We start from the raw sequence: 26543 nt of genomic DNA on the forward strand, positions 1-26543 counted from the left end.
TAGATCTACACGGCATCTCATGGAGTGTACCATAGCTCAGCCATATTTATCAGTTATCCAGAATCCTTACTGTTCTGACTTCCAGTGTCTGTCTTTTAACAGTTTCTGAATTTGGCATCTCTGTAGGAGAAAGAAGAAAGGGCGGGGAAAAATTAAAATAAATATTACTTCACAGAGTAATTATGAAAGTGTTTCAGAGAATGACATGGAAATTAATAGTAAAACCATAATGACTTATATATGATCCATATTCTTCAGATTTTTTTTTCCTATTAGTACATTGGGAATCCGCAGTATTCTTGCCAAACTAAAGATACTTCAAAATAGATTTTTGATTTATCCTCTCTTCAGAGGGCCTTAGTCTCCGTCCTAGAGCTGTTGATTTTTGGAGCTTCCCAGAATTCACCTCTTAGACGTTTCTTCTTCATTTTATGTTGGTTGCTCTTAGTTACGTTCATGTTTGTGCTGCTTCCCCGCACTGGACTATATACGTCTTGAGGAAGGGGACATTAGCTGCACTTGGCATAAGTAGGGTGCACAGAGAATTTTGAGTCCCCCTGCCTCATTCATTACCTCTACTGACTAAATACAGATTCTCTCTGCCCTTAGGGTGACAAGCAGAAATATCCTGCTGTAAAAGATTTCTGGCTATTTATACATCCCTATTTTAGAATTCTTAAAAATAAGTAGATCAAGGGGATTACAGTGCTGAGGGCTTCTGTCCCTCAGCTAGTCACAAGTAAGAGGCCAGATTCTCACTTGTTGTGCTGGCTGATCAAAATCATATCAAGAGCAGGTTCCATGATAATGGGGGTGTGTCACTTTAGGGTTGTTCCCCCCAACCCCCTGCAAGCCCTTCCTCTTAAACGAAGTACTGGATTTTAGTTCCTATTTATTACTGCATTGTTACCATGCACTGCTCCCTGTCGACAGTGTTGAGAAGTTATGTGTTAATTCACAACAGAACTCTGAAACTGCAAATTATACTCAGAATATAAAAACAAAGCTTTGGAGTTGGGGGAGGGGTTGTGGAATTCTGATCTTTCATAGTCTGGACTCACAATTATTAAAGAGGAAAAACTTTTCACATAGATGTTTTGTTCATTTTCAGGAAATATCTTTTAAGTAAGCCTGCACACATTGACTCTGAGGATAGTGGGGTTTGCCAGCTGTACGTGTTGAAAGAGGAGCCGCCTAGCACAGGATTTGGAGTTATACAAGGTAAATTCCCTTTTCTTTGTGCTTAGGGCTGTGTGGTGTGCCCTTACAGTCCTCCAGAATCATTTAAGAACAATAACATCAACATATGTTAAATTTATGCCCAAAAGAAAGAACTTAGTAATTACATTAGAATTAATAAATAAGAATGTACTATCTTTTCACTTCTTTGAATTTTTTGAACTGAGAAATCAGAATTTCCCTATACATTTAGGTTCCAAGTCCATTAGTCTTCTAGCGTAGCATCTTTTCTTATTTTTTACACAGACCCTCAGGATTTCTACTTAATTCATCACCATTTGGGGGGGGCGGTGAATAGTACTTAGAAAGAAACCTAAAACATACCATTACCAGCAGTGGGTTTGGTCAGTTTCACGTCTTTACTGCAGGGTGCTATTACTGGTAATATATATATTGCTAATCAAATTTTGAATTCAATAAATACTTGCATTCACTTAGAGGAGATGCCTTGATTGTAAAAACTGACTTTTCTCAAACAAAAGGCCATGAATATAATTTAAAGTGTTTTCTCTTTTTTTAACTTGTGCTTTTCTGTTTGAGTTGGTGAGAATGAAATCTTGCAAAAATTAATTCCTGAAGCATTTTAGGGGCATATGCTATCTAATGTTTCTCTGACACTTCAGAAGCAGATCTCAGCATACCTCATAAAATTTCAAGTGATCAACTATCATCTGAAAATTTAAGTTCAGCTGTGGGACAAAAGATTGCCTCTCCTAACCGAATTCTCTCAGATGAGAATAGTTATGCTACTGTTGTTATTGGCTTCCCAGATCTCATGGTAAGCACCAGTTTTTTTTTTAATTATTGAATAAATATTTCTTCTGTCAAGTTTAGGCTATGATGTGTAAGGCTGTTTGAGGGTTAGTTAAAAATGTAATGATATTCTGGTATACATTTTAGATCAAGTCTGTATTCCAAATCAGTCATTAGAAAGTGCATTCTACCTATAGAGTTTCACTGCTTTTTTAAAATTGACATTTAAAGGGTAATGTAATTATGTAACTTAGTAAGGGGAAACCAGTATTCTCCATACATGGGAGTCCCTGTGACATAGTGAAATGTTTAACCTACTGATGGTAATTTTACATCATGTTGTCTTAATGTGTGCTCATGTAATCTGTCAAGAGGAACATTTGAGACTAACGAAATAACATGTCTTCTAGAGTTTTTTAAAGTTTAATTAGTTGGGGGTCTCATTACTATAGATTAAATGTTTTCAACACTCGTGAACATCAGTTCACTTTCCTTTGAGTTTTGCTCTGCTTTATCATATGTTTGCAGCATCCAGATTATGGTGATAATTTCAGCTTAATTTGTTCTTAGGTTGTCCTTTCTGCTATTATGTACTGTTATCTGTAAAGAAGGAGCTATTTGTAATTGACTTTGGTGAAACGAGGCACCATCTTCCCCTGATGGAAATGAGAGAAAATTAAATATAAAGGTTATTTAAGTCTAAGATGTCATCTAATAACCTTAGATGTAGCTCTATGTATTTTGATTTAACATTTAATTTTCATAATTTCCTTTGTGGCTTTTATTTTTTAATAGAATCATTTAAAGATAAAAATAGCAGCTCTGCTTGATGGTATACTAATCTCACATAATCTCAGATTTTTAATGTAATTAATGAATGGTGACTATTTCAGGGTTTAAGACATCTGAAATCCAGAACCCTGTGGCTTAGGATTTTGCCATATGTCTTCCTAATTATCAACTAAAAAGCATTTGCTATGGTATTATATAACTGAAAATGAAACATGTTTTTGAAATACAGTATCTACGGCAGTCTTGACTGAATAAGAGTTGTGTTTAATACGATTTCTTAATGATTGCTGCGATCAGTAGGGAAAATATTAGAGTTGTGTTTCTGAAGGTGGAGTCATTTAAAATATTGATCTTCTGATTGAAGAAATTAGTATAGAAATATACTATTACTTTAAAAAAATGGTTATAAATTAAAAGTATTTGGCACTGAGTATAAGACAGTTTGTATTAACCCTATAGAAATCCTTTATAACCAGTAGGACTAGTGACCTTATTAAATTAAAAGTTTTATCCCCCCCTACTTAGTATGGTAACCAACACAAAGGAGGTGTTACTGAGTATTTGTTAAATGAAAAACTAGGGTCAGTTAGGCAGCCTTTCAACATTTTATGATAACAGTTGTATTTTTTAGATCCTAATACAAAAATCAGGCATTGCACTATTCTAAACCCTTTCATACATGACAGATAATTTTTAAAACAATTTTATAAGGTTTTATAGATGAAGAAACAGAAACAGAGAAGATATATCTCCTAGGCCACAAAAATTATGAGTAAAGGAGCTGGAATATGAGGTCAAGGGTGACTTACCCTCAAACCTGTATCCTTTCTCCTGTACCACAGTGCCTTCCTGCTTTGATGTGAATTTCTTTTGACTCTTCATAAAGCTGACAATAAAGGGATATGTCACCTATTAACTTTTTGTAACATTATCAGAGGCACCTAAATTATTACAAATTTTTATCACTTCCTTAACCTAATGCCAAATAGCCATAAAAAACATATAGCAAATATCATCCTTAGTAGTGAAAAATTAAAAGCATTCCTTTTAATATTAAGAATAAGACAAGGGGCGCCTGGGTGGCTCAGTGAGTGGCTCACTGCTCGGCAGGGAGCCTGCTTCCTCCTCTCTCTCTGCCTGCCTCTGTGCCTGCTTGAGATCTCTGTCTGTCAAATAAATAAATAAAATATTTAGGGGCGCCTGGGTGGCTCAGTGGGTTAAGCCGCTGCCTTCGGCTCAGGTCATGATCCCAGGTCCTGGGTTCGAGCCCCACATTGGGCTTACTGCTCAGCAGGGAGCCTGCTTCCTCCTCTCTCTCTGCCTGCCTCTCTGCTTACTTGTGATTTCTCTCTGTCAAATAAATAAATAAAATCTTTAAAAATAATAATAATAAAAAAATAAAATATTTAAAAGAAAAAAGAATAAGACAAGATACCATCATCACTTCTATTAAACACTCTATTGAGCATCTCAGATATGATCCATAACAAAATTTTGATAAATTGAATTTCATCAAAATCTAAAACTTCAGCTCTATAAAAGACACTGTTAAGAGAGTGAAAAGATATGGCTGGGAAAAAATGTTGGCAAATCATATTTCCAACAAAGGACTTGTATCTGAAACACACAAAGATTGCTTAAAACTCAAGAGCAAGAAAACAAATCATCCAATATAGAAAATGGGCAAACAGTGTAAGGTGTCAGAGGTCAGAGGTCAGAGGCTGAGGAGGTGAGGACATCCCAGATGGGGGAAGGTGTAACCACCAGTGATGGGAATGAACTCCAGGTAGGATGCAGGTGGTGCCCCTGAGGAGGTGGAGGTAGGGTGTAGGATTTAGGAGCCCAAGTAAGGTGAAGAGGGCATCCATTCATGCACATAGCCCAGTGTTGACTGTCAGGACCAAGCAGAGTAAGGAAGGCATTTGCCTGAGAGGGAAGGTTAGAAGTGGGATGGGATATGAGTCATATTTGGTGGAACTCAGCAAGAAAGTAAATATTTTAAAGATCATGAAGTCTATTGGAAAAGGGAGTTACAGATAGAGAAAGGAAGAACACTAGAATGAATCCTATAGTCAGCATTGGAATTGAATCTATTTGTGTGAATTCACAGTTTTCAATATATTTAGATAGATATAGAAGTAACAAGGTAGGGGCGCCTGGGTGGCTCAGTGGGTTAAGCCGCTGCCTTCGGCTCAGGTCATGATCTCAGGGTCCTGGGATTGAGTCCCGCATCGGGCTCTCTGCTCAGCGGGGGGCCTGCTTCCCTCTCTCTCTCTCTCTCTCTGCCTGCCTCTCTGTCTACTTGTGATCTCTCTCTGTCAAATAAACAAAATCTTAAAAAAAAAAAAAAAGAAGTAACAAGGTAAATATGAGGGGGGGAAATGGCAAAAGACTTGAACACATGATTTCAGAGGATCCAGAGATTAAGTACATGAAAAGATGTTCAACATCATTAGTCATCCAGGAAATGCAAATTAAAATCACAGTGAGACACAACTACATGGCTAACATAAAAAAATACTGACAAATATCAAATACTAACAAGTATGCAAAGCAAATCCAACTCTCATAAAATTTTATGAAAGAGCAAAAACAATAACCAAGATGTTCCTGAAGAAGAACCAAGTAGAAGCAGTGTATTTGCCCTACTAAATTTCAAGGCTTACTGTAAAGCTTCAGTAACTAAGACAATGGTATGGGCGTAGGGGTAGAAAAATAAATAAGAGAATGGAATGACCCCTGGGGCTAATAATACATTATATGTTAATAAAAAAAATAAAAAATAAAAAAAGAGGGTGGAATGAAGTGCCCAGCAGCAGATGCATACATATTCAGAACTGTATTTTATAATAGCATTGTTGATTGGTGCTGTTTGGTATTTGACAGTATTTGGACAGTTAGCTATCCACATGGATAAAGGATGAACATGAATCTGTGTCTCATGCCATTCACAAAAATAAATCCCAAATGGGTTAAAGACTTAAATGTGAAAGACAAAACTTTAAAATGTTTAGAGAATACATAGGAAAATATCTATGATCTTGGGGTAGGGAAGGATAAATACATGTGTGGTAAAAAAAAAAAAAAATTTTTTTTAAGTAAAGCAAGAGGGAATAAATACACAAAATTCCAGAAGATTTCTAAACATCTAGGACAGACAGAAGGAAATGTGAATGGGAAGGCACACTCAGAGACTTCTGAATGCTGGTAATGCCAGAAAGTAGATGTATCAGATATTTATTTCATTTTTAAACTATATTGTTATATTCCCTCTATTAGTTATAATTCATTTGAACATAAAAAGTATGTTGTATATTTCACATTTGCCTGAAAAATATGATTATTGGTGAAATAGCTATTTTCTATATGAAATTCAAGAAGGTTAAGAAGTAATTTGATTTTCTTACACTTGTGAAATATAAGTTTACCTCTGGTATCCGCTTAAAGGGCTGCATTGTACCAGACGTGGTGAATGTAATTTATAGTACAGTTGGCACTTGAACGACATGGGAGTTAGGGACACTGAACCCCTTCACACAGTCAGAACTCCATGAATAACTCTTGAGTTCCCAAAACTTAACTACTAATAGCCTACAGTTGACTGACAGCCTTACTGATAACATTTTGTATGTTACATACATACAAATGTGTATGTACACATTTTGTGTGTTACGTACATTATGTATGTACAGTAAAGTAAGCTGGAGAAAAGAAAATGTCATTAAGAAAATCATAAGGAAGACAAAACACATTTACTGTACTGTAAAAAATCCACATGTAAGTGGATTGGCACGGTTCAAACCCGTGTTCTTCAAGGGTCAACTGTATTTCAGTACTTCTTTTTGGAGCCCAACATGGGGCTTGATCTCACGACCCTGAGCTCAAGACCTGGGCTGAGATCAAGTGTCAGACACTGAACCGACTGAGCCCAGCACCCCTATATTTCATTACTCTGATCTTTTCTTTCTTTCAGTCACCCAGTGAAGTCTATTCTTGGAAAAGGCCATCATCCTTGCATAAACCAAGTGTCACTGACAGAACATTCTATGAAGGAAAGAAGAAAAGTGAAACTCCAAAACAGAGCAATTGTGTGACTCTTTTAGATACTAATCAGATAGTCAGGATTCTGCCCCCAGGAGAAGTCCCTCTAAAAGATATCTACCCAAAAGGTAAGAAATTTACCAATTCCTAATTTGCCGAGGTAGTAAGGGTAGTTTGCTTTGGGTAGGGATATTTAATTGATTATTATCATTCTGTATGTATAAATGTGAATAATTCTACCAGGGTCTGGTAGCTAAAAAGACCTCTGTGCATACTCAGAAAGTTTTCACTCAGTTTCTCACAGTGTGGTAGAAGGCACTGATGTTAAAACTCTTCTTCCTTTGCCTTACAAGTCTACACAGTAACTTTACTTAGAAGATGCTTTCAGGGGCTCCTGGGTGGCTCAGTCATTAATCATCTGCCTTCAGCTCAGGCCATGATCCCAGGAGTCTTGGGATCGAGTCCCGCATCGGGTTCCCTGCTCAGCAGGGAGTCTGCTTCTCCCTCTCCCTCTGCCGCTCCCCCTGCTTATGCTTGCTCTCTCTCTCTACCTATCTCTGTGTCAAATAAGTAACTAAAATCTTTTTCAAAAAAAAAAAAAAGAAGAAGAAGATGCTTTCAAAGAGACTTTTAAAAATTATTAGACCATAAGGCACAGAAAATGGGGCTGACTTTTGTCTTAAGCTCCCATGATGAAAGGCCAGGGAGTCATGCAGACTGACCCCTAAGCAGTGCTCTCAAGAGTCATCTTACATTTATTACTGCAAAACTTAGGCCAGGTCCTGTGCCGATCCCTTTTCCTTACTCTTATTTAATCTTCAAATCTACATTCTGTCATTAGTGTACTCTTGAACTTGTACGCAGGGAAGCTGACAAAGGGAGATAAGATGGCATGCCAAGGGCTGCCCCACCAGTGGCCCAGATCTGCATCACATCTTCCAATCCCAAGCCTAGGGCTCTTCTCACTGAACTACACGGGCTTTCATCATCAAGGATAATTATGAAAATATTTGCTCATTGAGCCCCTAGTAGTAACATGTTATCCTATGTTTACATTCATTATTATCACTGTGGGCTTAATAAATATAATGCTAAATGTATTATATTATAATCTGCCACTGGGTTTGACAAGTCCTGGTTATATCATAATATTTAGAATTAGTTCCTTCCAAAGAAATCACCATTTCCTCAAAATGTTTCTTAAGGTAGAAGAGGTAGGTGAATAAAATGACAATCTCAGTACAGTGCTGTGATAGGAATATTCACAAGGTGATCTATAAAAGGAGAAGCTTACGGTCCAGATTGGTGATTATGAGCTGGCCCTTGAAAAGATGAATGGGAGTGAATCAAATGAAGGAATTATTTCAGGAAGAGGTACCCTGTGTGAAAGGAACAGGGGCATGACACCATTCCAGGAAATACAAGAAATTCTGTACTAGAACTCAGCACACCTGGGAGGCTTCCTTGATAGTTCTTCTCCCTCATCCTCTCTATCTAACCCCATCATAAATTACCCTGTCCTTATGATACAACCCTACTAATATATTTGGATTCCACCCACTTGACTAAAGTTCTATTATCAACGTCCAAATCACCGCCATCTTACACTAGAATATTGCAACAGCCTCTGATGTTTCCTCTTCCACTCTTTCCCATTCTCCACTCATCAGACAGAGTGATATTTTTGAAGTATGCCTTTGTTCTTATTAAGGTTCAGTTTATATATTGTTCAGTTTGTGGATAGTTCTGTGAGTTTGACAAACACATACAGTTCTGTTACCATCACCAGAACTGACAGAGAACAGTTCCATCTCCCCGAAAACCTCCCCCAGGTTACTTGCAGTCAGCCTCTCCACCTACTCCCTGTCCCCTGACCAATCTGATTTCTGTCCTTATGGATTTACCTTTTCCAGAATGTTCATATAAGCGACATCATACAGCATATGGTCTCTCAACTCTGGTTTCTTTCACCAAATATCATGTCTTTGAGAATCATTTCTATCGTTGTGTATGCCAGTAGTTCATTTTATTGCCAAGTAGTAGTCTCGTGTGTGGATGTGCATACTTTGTCTGTTCACTCACAAGTTGGTGGATAGTTGGATCTTTTCTACTTTTTGACGATAACGTAGGAATGGCATTTTTACATTATATGACAGAACTGCCAAACTGTTTTACAAAGTGACAATACCTTTTGCATTCCTGTCAGCAATGAAGGAAAGTTCTAGTTCTGCTGTCTCCTTGCCAGTATAGTCAGTCTTTTGCCATTCTAGTGGGTGTGCAGCAATATCTCATTATGATTTTAATTTGCATTTCCCCAGTGCCTAATGATGTTGAGCATCTTGTCGTGTATACCTCCCTTAGTGAAATGTCTCAGATTTTTTGCCCTTAGGTTATTTGTGTGTTTTTGCTTTTTTTAAGAGTTTTGTATGTTCCCTATATATTCAGGGTACATGTCCACTATCCGATATATTCTTTTCAAACATCTTCTCCCATTTTGATGAAAGGAAAACTTCCCTTCTAGAAATTTTGTAGTTTTAGATTTTACATTTAAGCTCCATTTTGAGGTAATTTTTTTTATACGGTGCATGGTGTGAATTGAGACTCATTGTTTTGTATGCAGATATTCACTTGTTCCAGCACCATTTGCTGGAAGATCTGTCCTTTCTCCATTGAATTTCAGCAGTTGGACCTCTGCTGAAAATCAACTGACCACATACGTTTGGGTCTATTTCTGTATCTTCAGTTGTGTTCCATTGATCTCTGTGTCCATCCCTCCACTACTAGCACACTGGATTCCTTTCTAGCTTTGACACTACTTGATAGTGAGTGTATAGATCTTCTAACTGTTGGTAGGGATCAATAGATAGAAAACTACTGAAAGGAAATCAGGGAAAAGGAAGACTTCTGGCTAAATTGACTGCGGAGGATACTTGCTGAAGGCAGGCCAGGGTGATTATGGAGGGTGGAGGGTGAGGAACCTGATCACATGTGGAGGGTGGGGCGTTCTGGTTAAAAATGACTTAGAAGGACTCTTGCTGAAAGTGAACAGTACAGAGATGAACACAGAAGCCCAAAAGTTGGGGCCTATTTGGGAAGAGGATCCAAAAGAGTTCACGAGAGTTCAATCAAAGGACATGGTCTTTGTCATCATCCTTATTGATAGCTCCTTCATTTACTTTCACTGGAGAACATTACAGTTGATTCATCTAGTCTCTGTTACACACACTTAGGTTCTTTCCAGTTTTTGCTGTTACAGATAATGGGCAATAAGTATCCTTGTTCCCCTCTCCTTGTATACATGCTGAGAGTCCACAGGGTACATATCTAAGAGTAGAATTACCAGATTGTCTCCCAGTGTTGTTCCAGGTGCATTAAAGAGGTCCTGATGCTCCCCATCCTTATGTACTCTTGAAGGGATCAGACTTTTCATTATGGTTTCAGTTTATCTTTCCCTAATTTTTAATAACTCCAAGAATCTTTTCATATGTTGTGATTTACTCTTCTGAGAATTGCCTGTTTATATCTTTTACCATTTTTCTCTTGGTTGCTAGGAATTTTATTTCCCCTCATTTGTTTAATATTCCTTAAGTATTTCAAATGTACATGAAGTACTTAGCATGGTATCTGGTACACAGGAAGAATTTTATAAATGTGGGCTGTTAAAAAAAAAAATTCCTAGGAGAATGACAAAGGGAGATGCCAGGAGGATAGCTGTGCACAGGCCTAGGGATCAACAGTTCAGATGAGGACACATGAGAAAATAGTAAATATGTGGCTAACAAACATTATAAGAAACAAAAATAATAAAAGTTCATGAAATTTTAAAAAGCATATATCAAAACTATGAGACAATTATAATCCACGACTTAGGGAGAGGAGTGACTAATGTTAAAGTGTTCTAAGTGCCTTACGTTGTTCAGGAGGAAGGATAACGATGTTAAGTTTGTGTGTCAGTAAGTTAGGAGTAGAGTATATAACTTCCAGAGTAGTAGAGGAAAGATAATGGCATAAGAAATTCTTTGCTTTGGTTAAGAAGCAATCTTTGAGCTGACACGGGTATAAAAAATAGTTTGGCCTTTTTTTTTAAGTAAATAGAGTCTGATTAGTCAGGAGCTAGAGCAGATCAGCCTTTTATTAAAGAAACCAATGGAAACTATAGAGGTTACTCTCCTGATGGCTTTCACAAAGATGGCATAATTTTTATTTAATGCAGACAGGGAGAGATTTACTGCTTTCTTCCAGTCTTTTTCTTTTTTTTCCTAGTTAGTTGTTAGCTGCTTTTTTTTTTTTTTTCTTTTTTTCTTTTCTTCTTTCTTTCTTTCTAATCACAGACCTCAGCTCTTCAAACACAAAATAACAACTCTGGATTAAAAGTGATAATCTGTGTTTTGAACTTCGAGTAAATTCAAAGATTTGGCATTGGCATGATTGCAGGGCACACATCACTCAATCTGTGAACACAGAAATGCATTAAACTTGGTAGTTAACAGATGTACATAGAATTAGATTGCTAAAAGTAGTGAATTTTTTAATATAATTTCATCTTCCCTCCGAATGTGTTCTTGGTTGTTTTGCCTGACAACTTTTATACCTCCTTCTAACCTTGGTGCTGTGCACATAGCTGTCCCCACTGTTTGCGGGAACTGTGCGGTAAATACGCAGCCGTGACTTCCCTTTTGACGTTAGTGAACTCATGCTTATGCATAGCTTATACCTATCCTTGAAATCCACCTGGATTATAAATGTAATGGAAATTTACTGAGCCTCTGTCCTTGCTCTAGCGTTGAAACGTTTAAAATGGATAGACAAGGATTTGGCCAAGTTTGGAGGGAAATCTGGCCACGGTGTTCGCTTCCTTAATTCAGTCATGCGTTCTGAGCCGATTCGTTTTCAAATCAGTAAACATTAATGCTGATTATTTTTCAAGTGCTCCCCATTACCACCTCTACCACCACTCTCTTAATACTGCTTTCAAAAGTGCTTTATAGCCACAAAGTGCCTTTTCTGATACGTGAAAATATTTTTTAGCACCAGGAGTAAAATTCTTACTTTCCCCTTCTTGAAATAGACACAGCCATTACTGCATTTTCTCACCCTCTTTATGCCATGGAATTAATTTGCACAGTGAAAGAAAAGATATTTTAAAATAAGTTGGCTTACTTCGCTTTCACGGGCCGTCTGAAAGCTCTGGTGGCCAAAGCCCCAGCTCAGCTTCTCACTACTACTTATGAAGAAAAAGCACCCGTGAGTGACAAGCCAACATGTAAGTCAGTTAACGAGGCAGCCGCTTCAATAACTGGTCATTTTTGGCCAAGAACCTGGGTCTATAAATAATTCAACCCACTTCGGCTGGGTCTTAGCAGCAGGAACTGTCAAAAGTGATATATGGTGCAAAACTTTATACAAGACTGACCTCCCGTCCCAGGCAGCGTTTCCAATGCAGGCTGTGTGTGACTGATGATAAGCATGCTTGTTTTATATAAATGGCCATCTAGGGACGGCCAATTCAGCCGGGTGGTCAGGTTACCATAGGAACTCTCTCTTCTTACCCTCTGCTGCCCTAGACATTACCTTCCGTGCTTCCTAACCCTCTGACCTCTGGCACTCCTCCCTGCCTTGCTCTGCAGCTCATACCTAGCCCCCAGGCCTATGGGTTTCCAGAGGCCCACTTGGTGGGTTTTGTTTTGTTGTGTGAGGTTTTTGTTTTTGTTTTTGTTTTGTAAGGAACTTTCCTGTTTCTGCTGTGGGCTCCTCAGATGAGGCAGGAATCCCATCTCCTTCTCTCTCCTCAGTACTTTGTATAGTGTCTGGTACAAAGTAAACCTAACCATGTTTGTTGAATAAATAAGACATATCTTGAGTTTTGAATTTTTTAGAGGGTCTACTCAAAAACCTCTGTCTACAGACATGAAATAAAAATACCAAGTTTCTTACTTTCTTATTTTTTTGTAAACTACATTGGATAAATTCAGTGTGAACATCCTGGACATCTCATTCGAACCTAAAGTTGTAATAAGAGATGGACAACAGACAAAAATCTTTAAAAAGTATGGGTTCTGTGTAGGGGAGATTTTTTTTTTTTTAAGAGACACTAATGGCCCATATCTTCTAAAATGAGGCTATTTTCAAAATCATAGCCCTCGGGTCAGCTTAGACAGGAGCCATGTGGAGGGGCGGACAGAGCAGAGATTTCAAAGCCAAGAAGGCCTGGGTTTGAGTGCCATCTCTGTCACTCTCCAGCCATGTCACCTCAAGCAGGTCACGTTACCCTCGCACTTATGTTAGCTTCAGTTTCCTCCTCACTCAAGCGGGAATCATGAGTCTTTGTGGTCAGGATTCAAAACACTGCCTAGAAAGACGGAGCAGAGTTTCTGGCACACAGTAGGGGCAGCACGTGATGGTCAGTGGTGGTACTCAGGGCTTTGGAAGAGAAGTCAGCAGACCCCTGGAATTGGCTGGGAAACAACTCCAAGATCAGGGGGAGGGGGGCCTGGCCTCCATATATCAGACCCTGTCCCCCCGCCCCACGACCCTTTCATCATTTCCATGGTCCAGAGCCCTCATCGCACAGACCTACCTTCACCTCACCCTCTCCTGTCTTGGTGACACTAATGATTACAGGTACCACGTGTTGAACACCTACTAATTAAGTGCTTTCCAATCACTAACTGCATCTAATCCTCAAAATAATGTCTGTGGTGCTCAGATGCTGTTGTGATCCCCATTTTACAAATGACAGAAGAAGCAAGGTACCTAACCTGACCAGCATAAAACACGGTTCGGAAGTGTCAGAGCCGGGATTTTGTACCCAGCCAGTCCAGTTACAGAGTGGCTGCTTGTACTGTCGTTGTGACGTCCTAGGAAGGAAAGACAGAATTCAGGTGAAAAAATCTTTTTAAATAAACTGTAAGTGCTAAAATGGCTCGTCTTGGAAAGCTAGCAAAGACAATGAAAAGAACTCAGGTCATTTCTGGACAGTAAAGAACCATGGTCTGATGTGCATGTATTTGATGGTCTTTGTGTTTTCTTGACCAAAACATAACCCTACAGACTAGATTTGGCCCAGGACCTTGTCAAGTGGGTCTCAGAGCTCTGTCCTAGGCTACTGGTACTTTCATTCAACTTCTAGCAACATTCGTGCTTTCTGCTGGTCTTACGTTGGTATCATGCAGTAATTTAATACTCGGCTCATAACCATGACTTGTTTGCAGATGTGACCCCTCCGCAAACAGCTGGTTATATAGAAATCACTGACCTTCAATCAAAGAAACTCCGATATATCCCTGTTCCCAGGTAAGCCACGTTTACCTTTATTCTCATTTCGTATGTCAGATCAAGAGCAAGTCAAGTCTTACTGTGCATTCCAAATAAATCTGTGCTTTTGTCTCCTGGAAGAGCAAAGCTCTTTTTTCCCCCACTTGCAGTTAGCTTGTATCTTGCTGCTGTTCTGCATGCTTTACTGCTATTTTTATTTTCATTTGGGAAAAATGTTCAAATGTTATATAGGTGTAAGTCTAACAGCCTTTGAGGGCTTCATTTCTCTATCATTGATCTAGTCATTGACTGATCCCCAATAAATTTTTATTAAATAATAATAAATTTTTCTGTACTTGAAACAGCGTTTTCAGTATTGGAGAAAATTTTCATCCTTATTAACTTTATTTTTTTCTAAGTTTTCATTTGAATTTCCGTTAGTTACCATACAGTGTAATATCAGGTACACAGGACAGTGATTCAGCACTTCTATACACCACCCTGCGCTCATCCCGACAAGTGCCCTCCTTAATCCCCATCACCTGCGTTGCCCATCCCCCTGCCCACCTCCCTCTGGTAACCATCAGTTTGTTCTCTACAGTTAAGAGTCTGTTTCTGGTTTCTCTCCCTCTCTCTCTTTTTTTTCCCCTTTGCTTATTTGTTTTGTTTCTTAAACTCCACATATGAGTGAAATCATATGGTAATTATCTTCTCTGACTGACTTATTTTGCTTAGCATAATACTCTCGAGCTGCATCCACCGTATTTTTTAACTTTATATATTAGTTTTCAGAGGTAAATGTGTTCAAAATGTCAATGAATTTAAATAGCATTTTTCTAAATGGTTTTTAAAAATGCTGTAAAGGCTATTCAGTAGCTAAAGGCTTCCAGAGATTTTGAATGGAACTCATGACCATTCACTGCTTCTATTATTGTCCAGTGATGGAAGCAAGGTACGTTAAACCCACTAGACTGAGGACACAGAAGGAAAACTACGTGCTTGGTTTCTGCCCTTGAGGATCACAGTGTCCTCACCAGTAGCCCATCCCTTTCTGGATGCACCCGTTCCTGATCTCCCTCTCTTACTTGAACCACACACCTGCTCTGGTCTATTTGGCCCAGCTTCCTCATTCTTCCTTACTTTGCTCCCCAGCCAGCGCCTCCTTCTTGGAATCTTTTCCTCTGCTTTGGCCTAGTTTGACACCACATCCCCTCCTAACATATACTTCCTTAGAGGCGACTGAGCCCTCACAACACAGGGAGAAAACCTCACGTGAACGCTCTAGCAGAGGAGCCTAGAGAGCCTTCCAGCATGAGAGAAAGGCCGGCCACAGGGAGACCTGTCAGTCACCCTCAGCATCACCAGGCCACTTTCCAGCCACTCCTCCAACCCCCTAGAAGAAACCAGCCCAGCGTGACAGTACATAGTAACTCAGAAACACAGTTTCATTTCTTAGGACCCTTAATCAGGTTCAATAAATATGAATAATCAAAACATTACTCAAAAAAATAGCTTTACTTGTTCCAACATATATAAATATGCCTTCTTAGAGCACCTTAATGTGTCAGTTTAATGGAAAATGGCTTTTAGTCATTTGGGGAAATTCCTTGTTCCATATGAAGTATATGCTTATTAAAATACACTATGAGTTCAAGCAACAAAAGCAAAGAACAACTTTGTGTTTTTTACATTTCTAAAAGCATTAATAATTTTTTCCCAGTATTTCTCTTAATTGCTCTCTCATTAGCCCTGGCTTTTATTTCATTGCTCTTCTCTTTTAACTTTCTGTGTGAACCATACGTGATACCTGCTGTGCAAGGAACATCTGGCAGAGCAGCTGTGTAAAGAGCCCAGGCCAGCTGGACACTACAAGGCAGTCCTTCAGAGCCGCCGTACTGCCCACCAGAGACAGAATGCAAGCCAGATGTGTCATTGTCAATTCCTTATTAGCCATATTTTTCCAAAGGAAAGCAAGATAGGTGAAATTGACTTTAATCACATTTTATTGACCCAGTGTATTTAAAATGTTATCATTTTATCATGCACACTCCTTAAAATAAATAAATATTTAAAAAAAAATGTTAAAAACAAAGTTTTATCATTTTGACACGTATTCAATATAAAAATTTTAATGAGATATTTTATATTCCTTTTTTCTTCTTAGTCTTTGAAATCAGTTATGTATTTTATACTTTTGGAATATCTCCGTTTGGACTTGCCATATTTCAAGTGCCATGTGATTTGGAGTCTGTTCATTATCAGTATATCCTGAATTTCTCTTGAGATTAGCTATTGCCATTTTTGGCATATATGCAATCCAAGAGAACAACCCATCTGGATTTCAGTTTTCCTGCTAGTTGCTTAAATTTAGCATTCTGCTAGATAGCTGGAATTTTCCATCTGATGGCTAACTTCAAATAACAGAAAATACAGTAACACTGTAACTACAGGGCCAAAATGAATACATCACTTTTGCCCCCAGTATAGCTCGAGTCTTTTTCCTCAAGTTTTTGTATTATTTACATCTGTAAAATGATACTGCCTAGCTCTCATCTGTGGGTGTCTGGAAATCTGGGCCTCACTCTACTATAATTCGATGCGTTCTTCAATGACCTTGCTATAATGTAGTAAGGAGAAGATATATTTAAAACAAGGTAAAGAAGAGATTCTAGAGCTGGGGAGCAAATTGTGGTAAATACATGACTTTTTTTCAGTACTGTTTTTTGATATATTGAAGAAATTGTCCATAGACTTTTCAAGTTTCGTGGTGTGAAGAGTTAAACATTTAGCCAATAAATACAGTATTCCATAGTCTTACTTCTTGAGTGCTCTTGGAAGACTCTCAAACATTATTGTTTCATGTAGATAAATTTCATTGTTCTGGAATAGCCCTTTACTTTACCATCTGTACCTATTAATTTTTTTTTACTAAGGCACATGTTTTTGGGGAGAGCACCATGAGGTAAATCCTGTATTATATCAAATGTCACCTTCTTTGAGTCCTTCTAGCCCTGTAAAGTAGTTCTGAAACCCTGGGACCCATACTACTGTTATCATCCTCTTCATAATTAACATTTTCTAAAACTTCTGTGTCCTAGAGTGGCTAGCTCGGTCACTCTGTCTAAGGCAGACTGGGAAGAAAGGTCAAAGTAGTCTAGGTTTATTCTTTAGAATATTAGAAGATTTTACCCAACATATAGTGGTTTTCCCAGATCTACACTGATGGTTTATTATGTTTTTATTATCTGATCAGACTATCCCTTTAGACCATTTATTTCGTATAGAAAATATCAGATGTATTTAGACAGCCAACACCAGTAATTAGAATTTCTAATCTGTTTCTTTTGCACAGTGAGAGCTATATTCAGAAAAAGGAAGTATGCAGTTGACTTATAGGCAAAAGCTGCATCCCTAGAAATGAATATATAACAAAGGAAATATGTATATGTATGAAATATGTAATATGAGAAATACATAAATTCCTTGTTATAAATTCCTGTAACTCCCTAAGTTAGAAAATGCAAAATATTAAATACAAATGTTAAAGCCCATAGACAAGACATCAGTTTTCAGTTTCAGCACTTACACTGAAACTCAGAGCCCTAAGGAGTGAGCCCAGCATTGCAGGTGCATGAGATATGAGACGGTTTAGAGTTCTTTTCCTTCCGACATTGAATGCTAGCATCATCGGGAGTCCACAAATACAGAAAAAATGTAAATAACCAATCGATAACTGTGTATTTTTTTCTTACAGATGACTCTCTTGCCGTCTTTTAATGTGCTTGCTACTAGAGTCATTTTATGGCAAATTTAATGAACCAAAATTAGGCAAACTAGCTTCATTACTACCAGTCAACTGACTACTGTAATTTCCTCATCAGATCAGAATATCTCTCGCCGTATACCACATGGCTCTCTACTATTTCGGACACAGATGCTCTGCTAGCTGAGTGGGGCAAAGGTGGCGTTGTTACCGTTGACATGGGAGGTCACATCAGGCTCTGGGAAACTGGACTGGAACATCTGCAGCGATCCCTCATGGAATGGAGAAACATGATTGGACGAGAAGGTGACAGACATATGCAGGTACCACTCAAATTGACCTCCCCTCTTACAGGTGCATATTCAAGTATATCTTTTAGTTGCAGCTGCCACAGTTGTGGAAACTTCTGACCCCAAAACTTAAATATGGTTGCTTAATAGCTAAAATAATTTCTCATAATAGAGAAAGACAAACCTATCCCTCTAGAGAGTGAAAAAGTTAAAATGTGCCCCTTTTATGGTCAGTGCCTAAATATTCAGGTCCCTCACATCACAGCATGAGAATACAATCAGCTTTTGTTGTCTAACCTCCAGTAGTAATCAATTTCCAGTACCACCTTCACATCTGTTCTGACCGTTACTGCTGTCATCTTCAGCATCTCCTCATGCTACCAAGGAAGCAGAGTTACTGATATAAAATATAGCCCATTACCGTAGGGCCAAAACCTATAACCTAGAGAAGATAAGTAAATGGCACATCCGGTAGAGATGCATCTTGACTTAGCAGTGGTCAAAAGTTGCCCCAGCCCTGCACTGAAAAGAAACATGGCAACAGGGCACCAAAGTGAGAGGAAGCTCCAGAAATGGCTCATCTAATCTAGTTCCTGTCTGGAACTCCCATGAACAACAAGGAGAGCTGTGTGCCCATAAGTACTGAAGCATATCATTAAAGGATTTATTTGTAATTGATTTATTTTAATCTTCAGAAGAAAACTTCTCTGTTTACATTTCATTTTTATCCAGCAAGGTAGGAAGGAAAAGTAGGTTCCTGCCAGCTGTGTTGCTCTGTAAAGAGCCAGTTAGCAAGATAAAAAATTTCCACCAACTATTCCACTGATATCTGATTAATAATTACTCCTTTATATGGTTATTTTTGTGATTTCCCTTAAAGGAGAAAGGTTTAGATTTGTGAATGAATAATACATATTTTTCTTAGGTTCTTAAAAGTTTATAGGAACATGGTCAAGATTGCAAACCAACGTAGGCAAGCAACCTCAAACTTCTTTTGAAAGGGTATGAATATATTAATTTAATTAAGCTAAAACAAATGTATTGCTCTAAAATAAACATGTCATTAAGTACAGTGATGCTATCATAGCAACAGACTGACTGTTGGTCACTATCCATAATAATAATTAGAAAATTAATTAACTGTGGTCCTGATTCTCTTATTATTCTAAACATTAGTTTCTTTTTCTTGTGAATTAATCTCCTCTTTTCATTACAGTGCTTGAGGCCTAAGAGTAAATACTATTGTGTTTGTATTTCTTATATTTTATTTCAATCTCTCATATGTCATGGAGATGAAAGGTCCTGTTTTTCCAAGGGTCAAGATTGTGGCTTCTTCCACAACAGAACTTTAAAAAAGGAATTTTATTCATGATTTTCATACGGTCTTGACTGCTACAAAAGTTAACCCCTATTTGCATTTTAGCCATATACTCTTCTCTTCCCTGACTTCCCCAACTCTGTTGTTCATCTTCCTTTTCCCAACTCCTAGCATAGTGATTGATACACAGTAGGCAGTTAGTATGTTTGTGTATGTCACACTCGTATATACTAAATTGCACTGGCCACTGAAGCTATTTGATGAAAATGGAATTGTTCTTTTAAACTGTCACAAGTTATTCATTTGTTTTTAATGTAACCGAATAAGTATTTATTGAATGAATATCTATAGCTAATAAGTTAGAAATGAACAGAAATATATTCTCTAATATCCCAAAAATAATCAAAATGCTTGGCTGTGGTTTGCAAGGCAACATCTGATCCTTCCCAGACCAAACTTTGTCCAGGAAATATATAACTTTATGTCTCCAGTTCACAGTTCTGCTGTAGCAGAAATAAGACGTACTTAGAAATAAAGTTACACATTTGAGAATTGGATGTTAGTTTCCCTTAGAAACTTAGAATAGATGTTATCCAACTTTCTCCTTCCATTTCTGTGTTCCTGAATCCATTTTGGTCGATATTGAAATATATATTTATATACGTACTCAAACTGAGATACAGACTGTGATCTTGCATCTTTATGTGTAAACAGACAGGATTAATTGTCCAAATGGTCTGCCATTGTTTTAAGTTTTGGGTCACATCTCTCCTCTTCTCCCTGCTTGGTAAATAATGAGACTGTATATTTAATTGCTCTTATTTAGAACAGTTGGTGTGATTATTTACGAGTAGTTTACACAACCAAATCCAGATAGGAACCATGACGGAGCAATGGTTCTAACAAGCAGAAATGTGCCTTTTTCAATTCCCGTACCGTGTGATCCCTCAGGCTATTCCTCATTTATGGGCCCTTTATTCGGCATATGTCTGCTCCTGGTTTGGGACCTTGAAAAATGCCTTTCTTGGAAATATTAAGAAAAGAGAGTATGTTCTCGGGACTGTCTTTAATACTGGCTGAATGCCCACCCCTTCCCTGCTCCTGGCAGAGTAACCCGATCTCCACCTAGTGGCGAAATGGACTTACTTTACATCCTGGAAATTTGAAAGGCCTGCTTGGCACTTCAATCCTTTAAGGCAGCCCCAGGCCTGCTTGCATGGGGGGTGTACACACGCCTGCCTTGTGTGGTTCCTGTTGGTCACGAGATGTTCCTGAAGGTCAGCAGTGAAGGCAGGCAAACAACCTGGCAAGCCATGCCCCACTTATTGACCCACTTTTTTCCCTGATTCTTCTGCATGGGAACAGAACTGTTGATACTCAGATAAACATCAGCTACACGCTTTATCACTCTCCTTTACATCTTGCTACATTTCAGCCTTCTAGAGTTATTAGTTCTTGTAGCCATTGTTGCTTTGAATTTTTATTTTTGCCGAATGAATTCATTGATGGTTTTCTTTCATGAGTACAGTTTGAAAGGGAGTATTTATTGAGCTCTGCATATAAAATGTGCTCATTAATTTTACATGTTTTGATGGGAACATGTGTTTTTCTCACAGCAAACAACTAAAGCAACAAACTCAAAGTGTCAGCATAACTGTAGTTCTAAAAGCCCATAATTAAGAATTCATATTTATGGGGCGCCTGGGTGGCTCAGTCAGTTAATCGTCTGCCTTTGGCTCAGGTCATGATGTCAGGGTCCTGGAATGGAGCCCTACATGGGGCTTTCTGCTCAGTGGGGAGTCTGCTTATCCCTCTCCCTCTGCCCCTCCTCCCGCTCATGCTCTCTTTCTCTCAAATAAACTATTTTTTTTTTAAAAAGAATTCCTATTTGTTATTTTTAGACTCCATATTTTCAGAAATATGTGTTAATTATAAGTCAAAACTTTTCTGACCGTGCTTCAAAGTGTACTCTATAAAGTATATTTTTCCATTTTTATTTAGCTACATTTGGATTTGTCCCAAGAAGGCTATTAAAGCTACACCCCATTTTTCTTCAAAAATCAGATCCTCTTCTCTAAAAAGCTCCTGGTGACTGTTCTTGTGGGAGCTAAAAGGTTATAGCTGCCAAATGTTATTGTCTAATTACAGTAAACGAATTAGAAAGTAAATCATCTATATATTACTGGTAAAATCTGAGACCTTTGAATGCTGTATATTTGTAAAATGGATAGAATTTTTGGAACACACTGTGGGACTGGAACTTACTCATTCATACAGTGAAGATAGTACCCAGTACGCAGAAGATGCTTAGTACAGGCATGAAACAAATACATAGAAAAGATAACTAATTTATATTAAGCACCATTAATCCTTTCCCCCTTTTATTTTTTTTTTTTTAAAGATTTTATTTATTTATTTGACAGAGAGAGATCACAAGTAGATGGAGAGGCAGGCAGAGAGAGAGAGAGGGAAGCAGGATCTCCGCTGAGCAGAGAACCCGATGTGGGACTCGATCCCAGGACCCTGAGATCATGACCTGAGCCGAAGGCAGCGGCTTAACCCACTGAGCCACCCAGGCGCCCCCTTTCCCCCTTTTAAAGAAGACATTCTAGCAATATGAGTAAAGGTGAATTGCTGCACTTTGGTAAATAATCCTGTCCTTTTCTTTAACTACTAGCTCAACAGGATTTTTTTTTTTTTTTTTTTTTTTTTTTTTTTTTTTTACGATCTCAGTAAGATAGTAAGTCCTGCTTCCTGTTTTGGAAACCACTAGATCATTTCACTGGACCTCTAATAGCACATTTAGTTTTGCAGTATGCAGACTGTTCTCTCGACATGGGAGGGGGCTTGCAATTCTTTTTTTTAAGGAGGATAGTTCATAGTTCACTCTTATGCTTCATTCTTCACTTTGGCCAGTAACTCTGAAAATACTTAACAGTCTAATCCAGTGGGTCATTATTACAGAGAAACCCATATTTTATAGGATTATTATATGTACATGTATCTTTGGAAATCTTCCTTGGCTCAAAAAGGTAATGCTTTTTTTTTTTAATTTTTATAATTTCCCACCATATCTCCTAGCAATATGAGTAGAGCTGGTTTTCAGCAAGATGTTCTAGCCACTTGCCTATGCGGTAGCATTTGAACAAGGCCTCTAATGATTTTCCCATGTTCCTATTAGAGAAATTCCCAGCCATAGAAATTCATTTTGAATCTAGATTTGGAATAAGACTTAAAGATTTGAATAAGGTCTCTAATGAAAATGCAAGATGGCAGGGGAGGAGTACCCCATGGTGTGCTGATAGACCAGCTCTTTGGGGAGGGAAGGGGAGGGTCATTTATAATATTTGCCAATTTCCATGGTGTAAATACTCCCTCGGTGGCTGATTTCAAGCCACCGAAGATTAACAATCTAGTTGCTAAATGTCTGAGTATTTAGCAGCTATCTCTCACAAAGTGGTACAGTCAGGCTCCAGCGTGCCACTGTCTTGATTAAACCTTTAACCGCCCCCCCCCCCCCCGCCCCACTAGGAAAATTATCACAGTTACCTATCTGCAAGGTCTTTCAGAAATCAGGCAACAGAAATGTAGGTGAGAGAGAAAGGCAACAGAAAAAGGAAAGAAGTACTAAGAACACGGGTAAGTTGGTGTTGCATTATCTCTGGGAAATGTTGAAGCCTGCCGTTGTCCCAGTTATAGATAGGCAATGCTCCTTCTGAACCAGGAATTCAGTCTGAGCAAAGAATTGGGAAGAAGTCTGCACTCAAGTACGATGACGCTCATGGGTTCATGAGCACAAGCCTCCTTTTTTAGAAACACCATTTCAGAAGGAAATCACCAGCTGATTTTTACATTCGTCCAGAAGCAGTGCTTCCATTAGATCACAACTTTGTTGGTAATTGCTAAATATAACTAAAATTAAATGAGTAACCACCTCCCCGAGACAAGCAAATCAACAAGCCTATGACTTTCAGGGAGGTCATGAGTTTTCATTAACCTCTTGTGCATACCTAACAAAAACAGTAATCCTCTAAATCACAGTAACTGTGGGCATTATAGTGCCTTAAACTAACATTAAAAACAGAAATATCATCTCACCTTCTCATTGTAGAAAAAACCTAACCTTAGGAAATTGCTTTTCAAACCATCAGCAACAGAAGTATTCTAATTCCTTTCTTTCATGGCAAACCTTAATATCATTATTCTATATGTTACCATACCCCAGTGCATATATTTTTTTAAGATTTATTTATTTATTTATTTGACAGAGAGCGAGATCACAAGTAGGCAGAGAAGCAGGCAGAGAGATAGGGGAAGCAGGCTCCCCACTGAGCAGAGAGCCCAATGTGGGGCTCAATCCCACGACCCCGAGATCATGACCTAAGCCAAAGGCTGAGGCCCAACCCATTGAGCCACCCAGGCACACCCCACCTCCAGTGCATGTTATTTAACAACATGATCAACAAGTAAAGAAGCGATCTTAGCAATATTTAAAGTATGTAAGGAAAATAAATTAATTCTGTAATATATCTGTTATAAATTGAGATGTCAAATGCAATGAATATGTTGACAAGCAATGGCTCTAGAATTTTTATGATTCTGAGCTCATTATATATATAGTTTTGTGCAATCACAATGACTCTAGAAATAAAACTTTGCTGTTATATTCATAAGTAAAACTGTAATTTATTCATAAGCAGTACAACCTGTTGGCTCTACCTTCCAGTTATAATAATAAGACAGTACAATGCACTGTACCTTACAAAGTTGTTTTAAGAATAAAATGCATTAGTACCTAACACAGAGGTACTCTGTAAACAAATAAAAATTAGAAACTTAGAATTTAGGTAATATTGGGTATTTAGAATAGAATTCTTTTATGCTTATATGGAAACAAAGCCAAATTAAAAAGAGGTTTTCTGTTCCTCAAACAACTAATATTAAATCATGACCCAATGAGTTACATAATTTCACAATCTTAGTGTTATAAGATGTGTGGTTTATTTATAATCCTGTTTAAGAAAAGTTTTGTCAGGCCCAAAAAAGGAATTAAAAAGGGTCTGTGCCGAAACCTGTCAGCTTGAAGAAAAACAGGAAATCAATGATAGAAAAATTCTCAGCAACGAATTATGGTGTTTAGCCTTATTCAAAGACAAATTTGGACAGGACCAAAAAATACACGGTAAAATATACATCATCTTTAGCCTGAGTCCTGAAAACAGTAAAAAGAGCAAGTCAAATTTGGAGTTGTCTTTCTTAGTTTTTCCATATGCCGTACTCTTGTCTCTCCTTACAACATTCTCTTTCTATTTTCGATTTTCTCTCAAGGTCAGGTCACAGACACCATCTCTAACCTTTCTTCTTTGAATAATTCCAACTATGCTTTTGTTTATTTAATTAACATTTGCTGAGCACCCAGAATTGCTAGGAGAAAGAAAGAAATAAGGTACAGGTAGTGATTCAGGGAACTTACAGTCACGTAGAGCTACAACCAAGTAAATTATAGTGCAGGGTGGTAAATAAACTGATGGGAGAATGATCAAAGGCTCAGAAGACAGTGCAGAAAAATTTGACTCTATCTTTGGAAGGATTTCCAAGATGAAATAATCCCCAAACCCAGTTTTTCAGGAAGAGGGAAGGGACTCCTGATAAATCAAATGCATGTGATTAGTTTTGTCTCTTGCCAAAATCCCAGTAAAAGAACAGTGAAGGATCAAAAAGAAGTACAAACCCCACCCGGACAAAGAGAACTAGAGACGCAACAACACTTGGAGGATGGAAAATAAACAGGTGGGTGGTAATGAGTTATCATCTGGAGAGAGCTAAAACCCATTCCTCCAGAAGGGGAAGCCAGTAAGACCCAAGACGCTGTACTCTGCAGAAGCCAGCCAAAGCATCAGGACATCAGGACTTGAAGACACCGTGGACCTCTGAAGGTTGGAGAGTGCAGGGTGGCACCAGAAGTTGGAAGATTAATCGAAAGGCTCTATAGAGACAATTTAGAGAGCCAAATTTTCTCCTCCATCTTATGCACCTGGGCCACTGGCTCTTCTCTAGGCTGATCAGAAACAGGAGCTGTCATGGAGATTTATACAATTTAGGACAAGAGTGTGACCATATAGAAAACAAGAAAATAAAGTGAAAGTCTGCTTTTCTTATTTGGATCCCATGAAGGTGGCATCCACATTTACATACTTTGAGCAGAATAGTAGAAAAATCCTTTCTGGAAACTGACATGTCCAAGAGAAAAGCCTTTCCACTGCTAATATTTGAAAGTTTCTTCCTAGTTACAAGAAGACCCACTTGTTGTCAAGACCTACCTTGTGCAAAAAGTTTTCAGCCCCTTATTCTTTTTTTTTTTTTTTTAATTTTTTATTTGACAGACAGAGATCACAAGTTGGCAGAGAGGCAGGCAGAGAGAGAAGAGGAATCAGGTTGAGCAGAGAGCCTGATGCAGGGCTCCGTCCCAGGACCCTGGGATCATGACCTGAGGCGAAGGCAGAGGCTTTAACCCACTGAGCCACCCAGGTGCCCCCCAGCCCCTTATTCTTAAATATTAATGGATAGCCTTTTCTACAAAAAAAAAAAAGAAAGAAAGAAAGAAAGAAAAATGGAAATAAAAACAAATGAACAGAGAAAATAGAGATGATGCAGAAAGAAGAATATTTCACAAAGTGACAGTTGATATTGTCAGAGAAGTAAGAAAAAATCATGATCATAAAACAAAAACATGATGCTGTTTTAACATAGGACCCTTCAAAGAACAGGAAAGATGTCTTGGAAATTGAGCAGAGTCAAGTACAGAAGTGTTGAATCACTATATCCTATACCTGAAACTAATGTAACACTGCATGTTAACTCTACTGGAATTAAATAACCAACCAAACAAACAAACAAATGCTACATGGAGGAAAAAAGTAGTAGCAAAAATAAATTCTATAGAAGGGGTTGGCCATTCATTTGCTAGTAGTCTCCAATTTCTATAACATATTTAAAAGTTAAAAGACACAAGGCCTTATAGGGGGTTAAAACGATTTTCTAGAGTGTGTTTCATATGAACCTCTGTAGGACTTGCTGATAGGAAGACAGAGGT

At 38.2% G+C, this 26543-nt stretch overlaps 1 protein-coding gene and 1 long non-coding RNA gene across 7 annotated transcripts in view; one reads left to right on the forward strand and one right to left on the reverse strand.

The window, feature by feature from the left end:
* VWA8 (von Willebrand factor A domain containing 8) overlaps nt 1–26543 on the forward strand; it is a 339288-nt gene that overhangs the window by 229800 nt on the left and 82945 nt on the right. For all 6 annotated transcript variants that reach the window (XM_047720038.1, XM_047720036.1, XM_047720035.1 and 3 more), the window contains 5 exons: nt 1112–1221; nt 1863–2017; nt 6758–6953; nt 14037–14118; nt 17961–18165. In XM_047720038.1, the coding sequence (XP_047575994.1) occupies nt 1112–1221; nt 1863–2017; nt 6758–6953; nt 14037–14118; nt 17961–18165 (748 nt within the window). The remainder of the gene's footprint in view (nt 1–1111; nt 1222–1862; nt 2018–6757; nt 6954–14036; nt 14119–17960; nt 18166–26543) is intronic.
* On the reverse strand, nt 12–12070 carry LOC125094647 (uncharacterized). Its single transcript, XR_007125642.1, has 3 exons — nt 11986–12070; nt 3594–3670; nt 12–120 (listed from the first exon to the last, which is right to left on the reverse strand). It is a non-coding gene; the product is annotated as an uncharacterized LOC125094647 (long non-coding RNA).

The sequence above is a fragment of the Lutra lutra genome, chromosome 3, assembly GCF_902655055.1.
Source record: "Lutra lutra chromosome 3, mLutLut1.2, whole genome shotgun sequence".
NCBI lineage: Eukaryota > Metazoa > Chordata > Mammalia > Carnivora > Mustelidae > Lutra > Lutra lutra.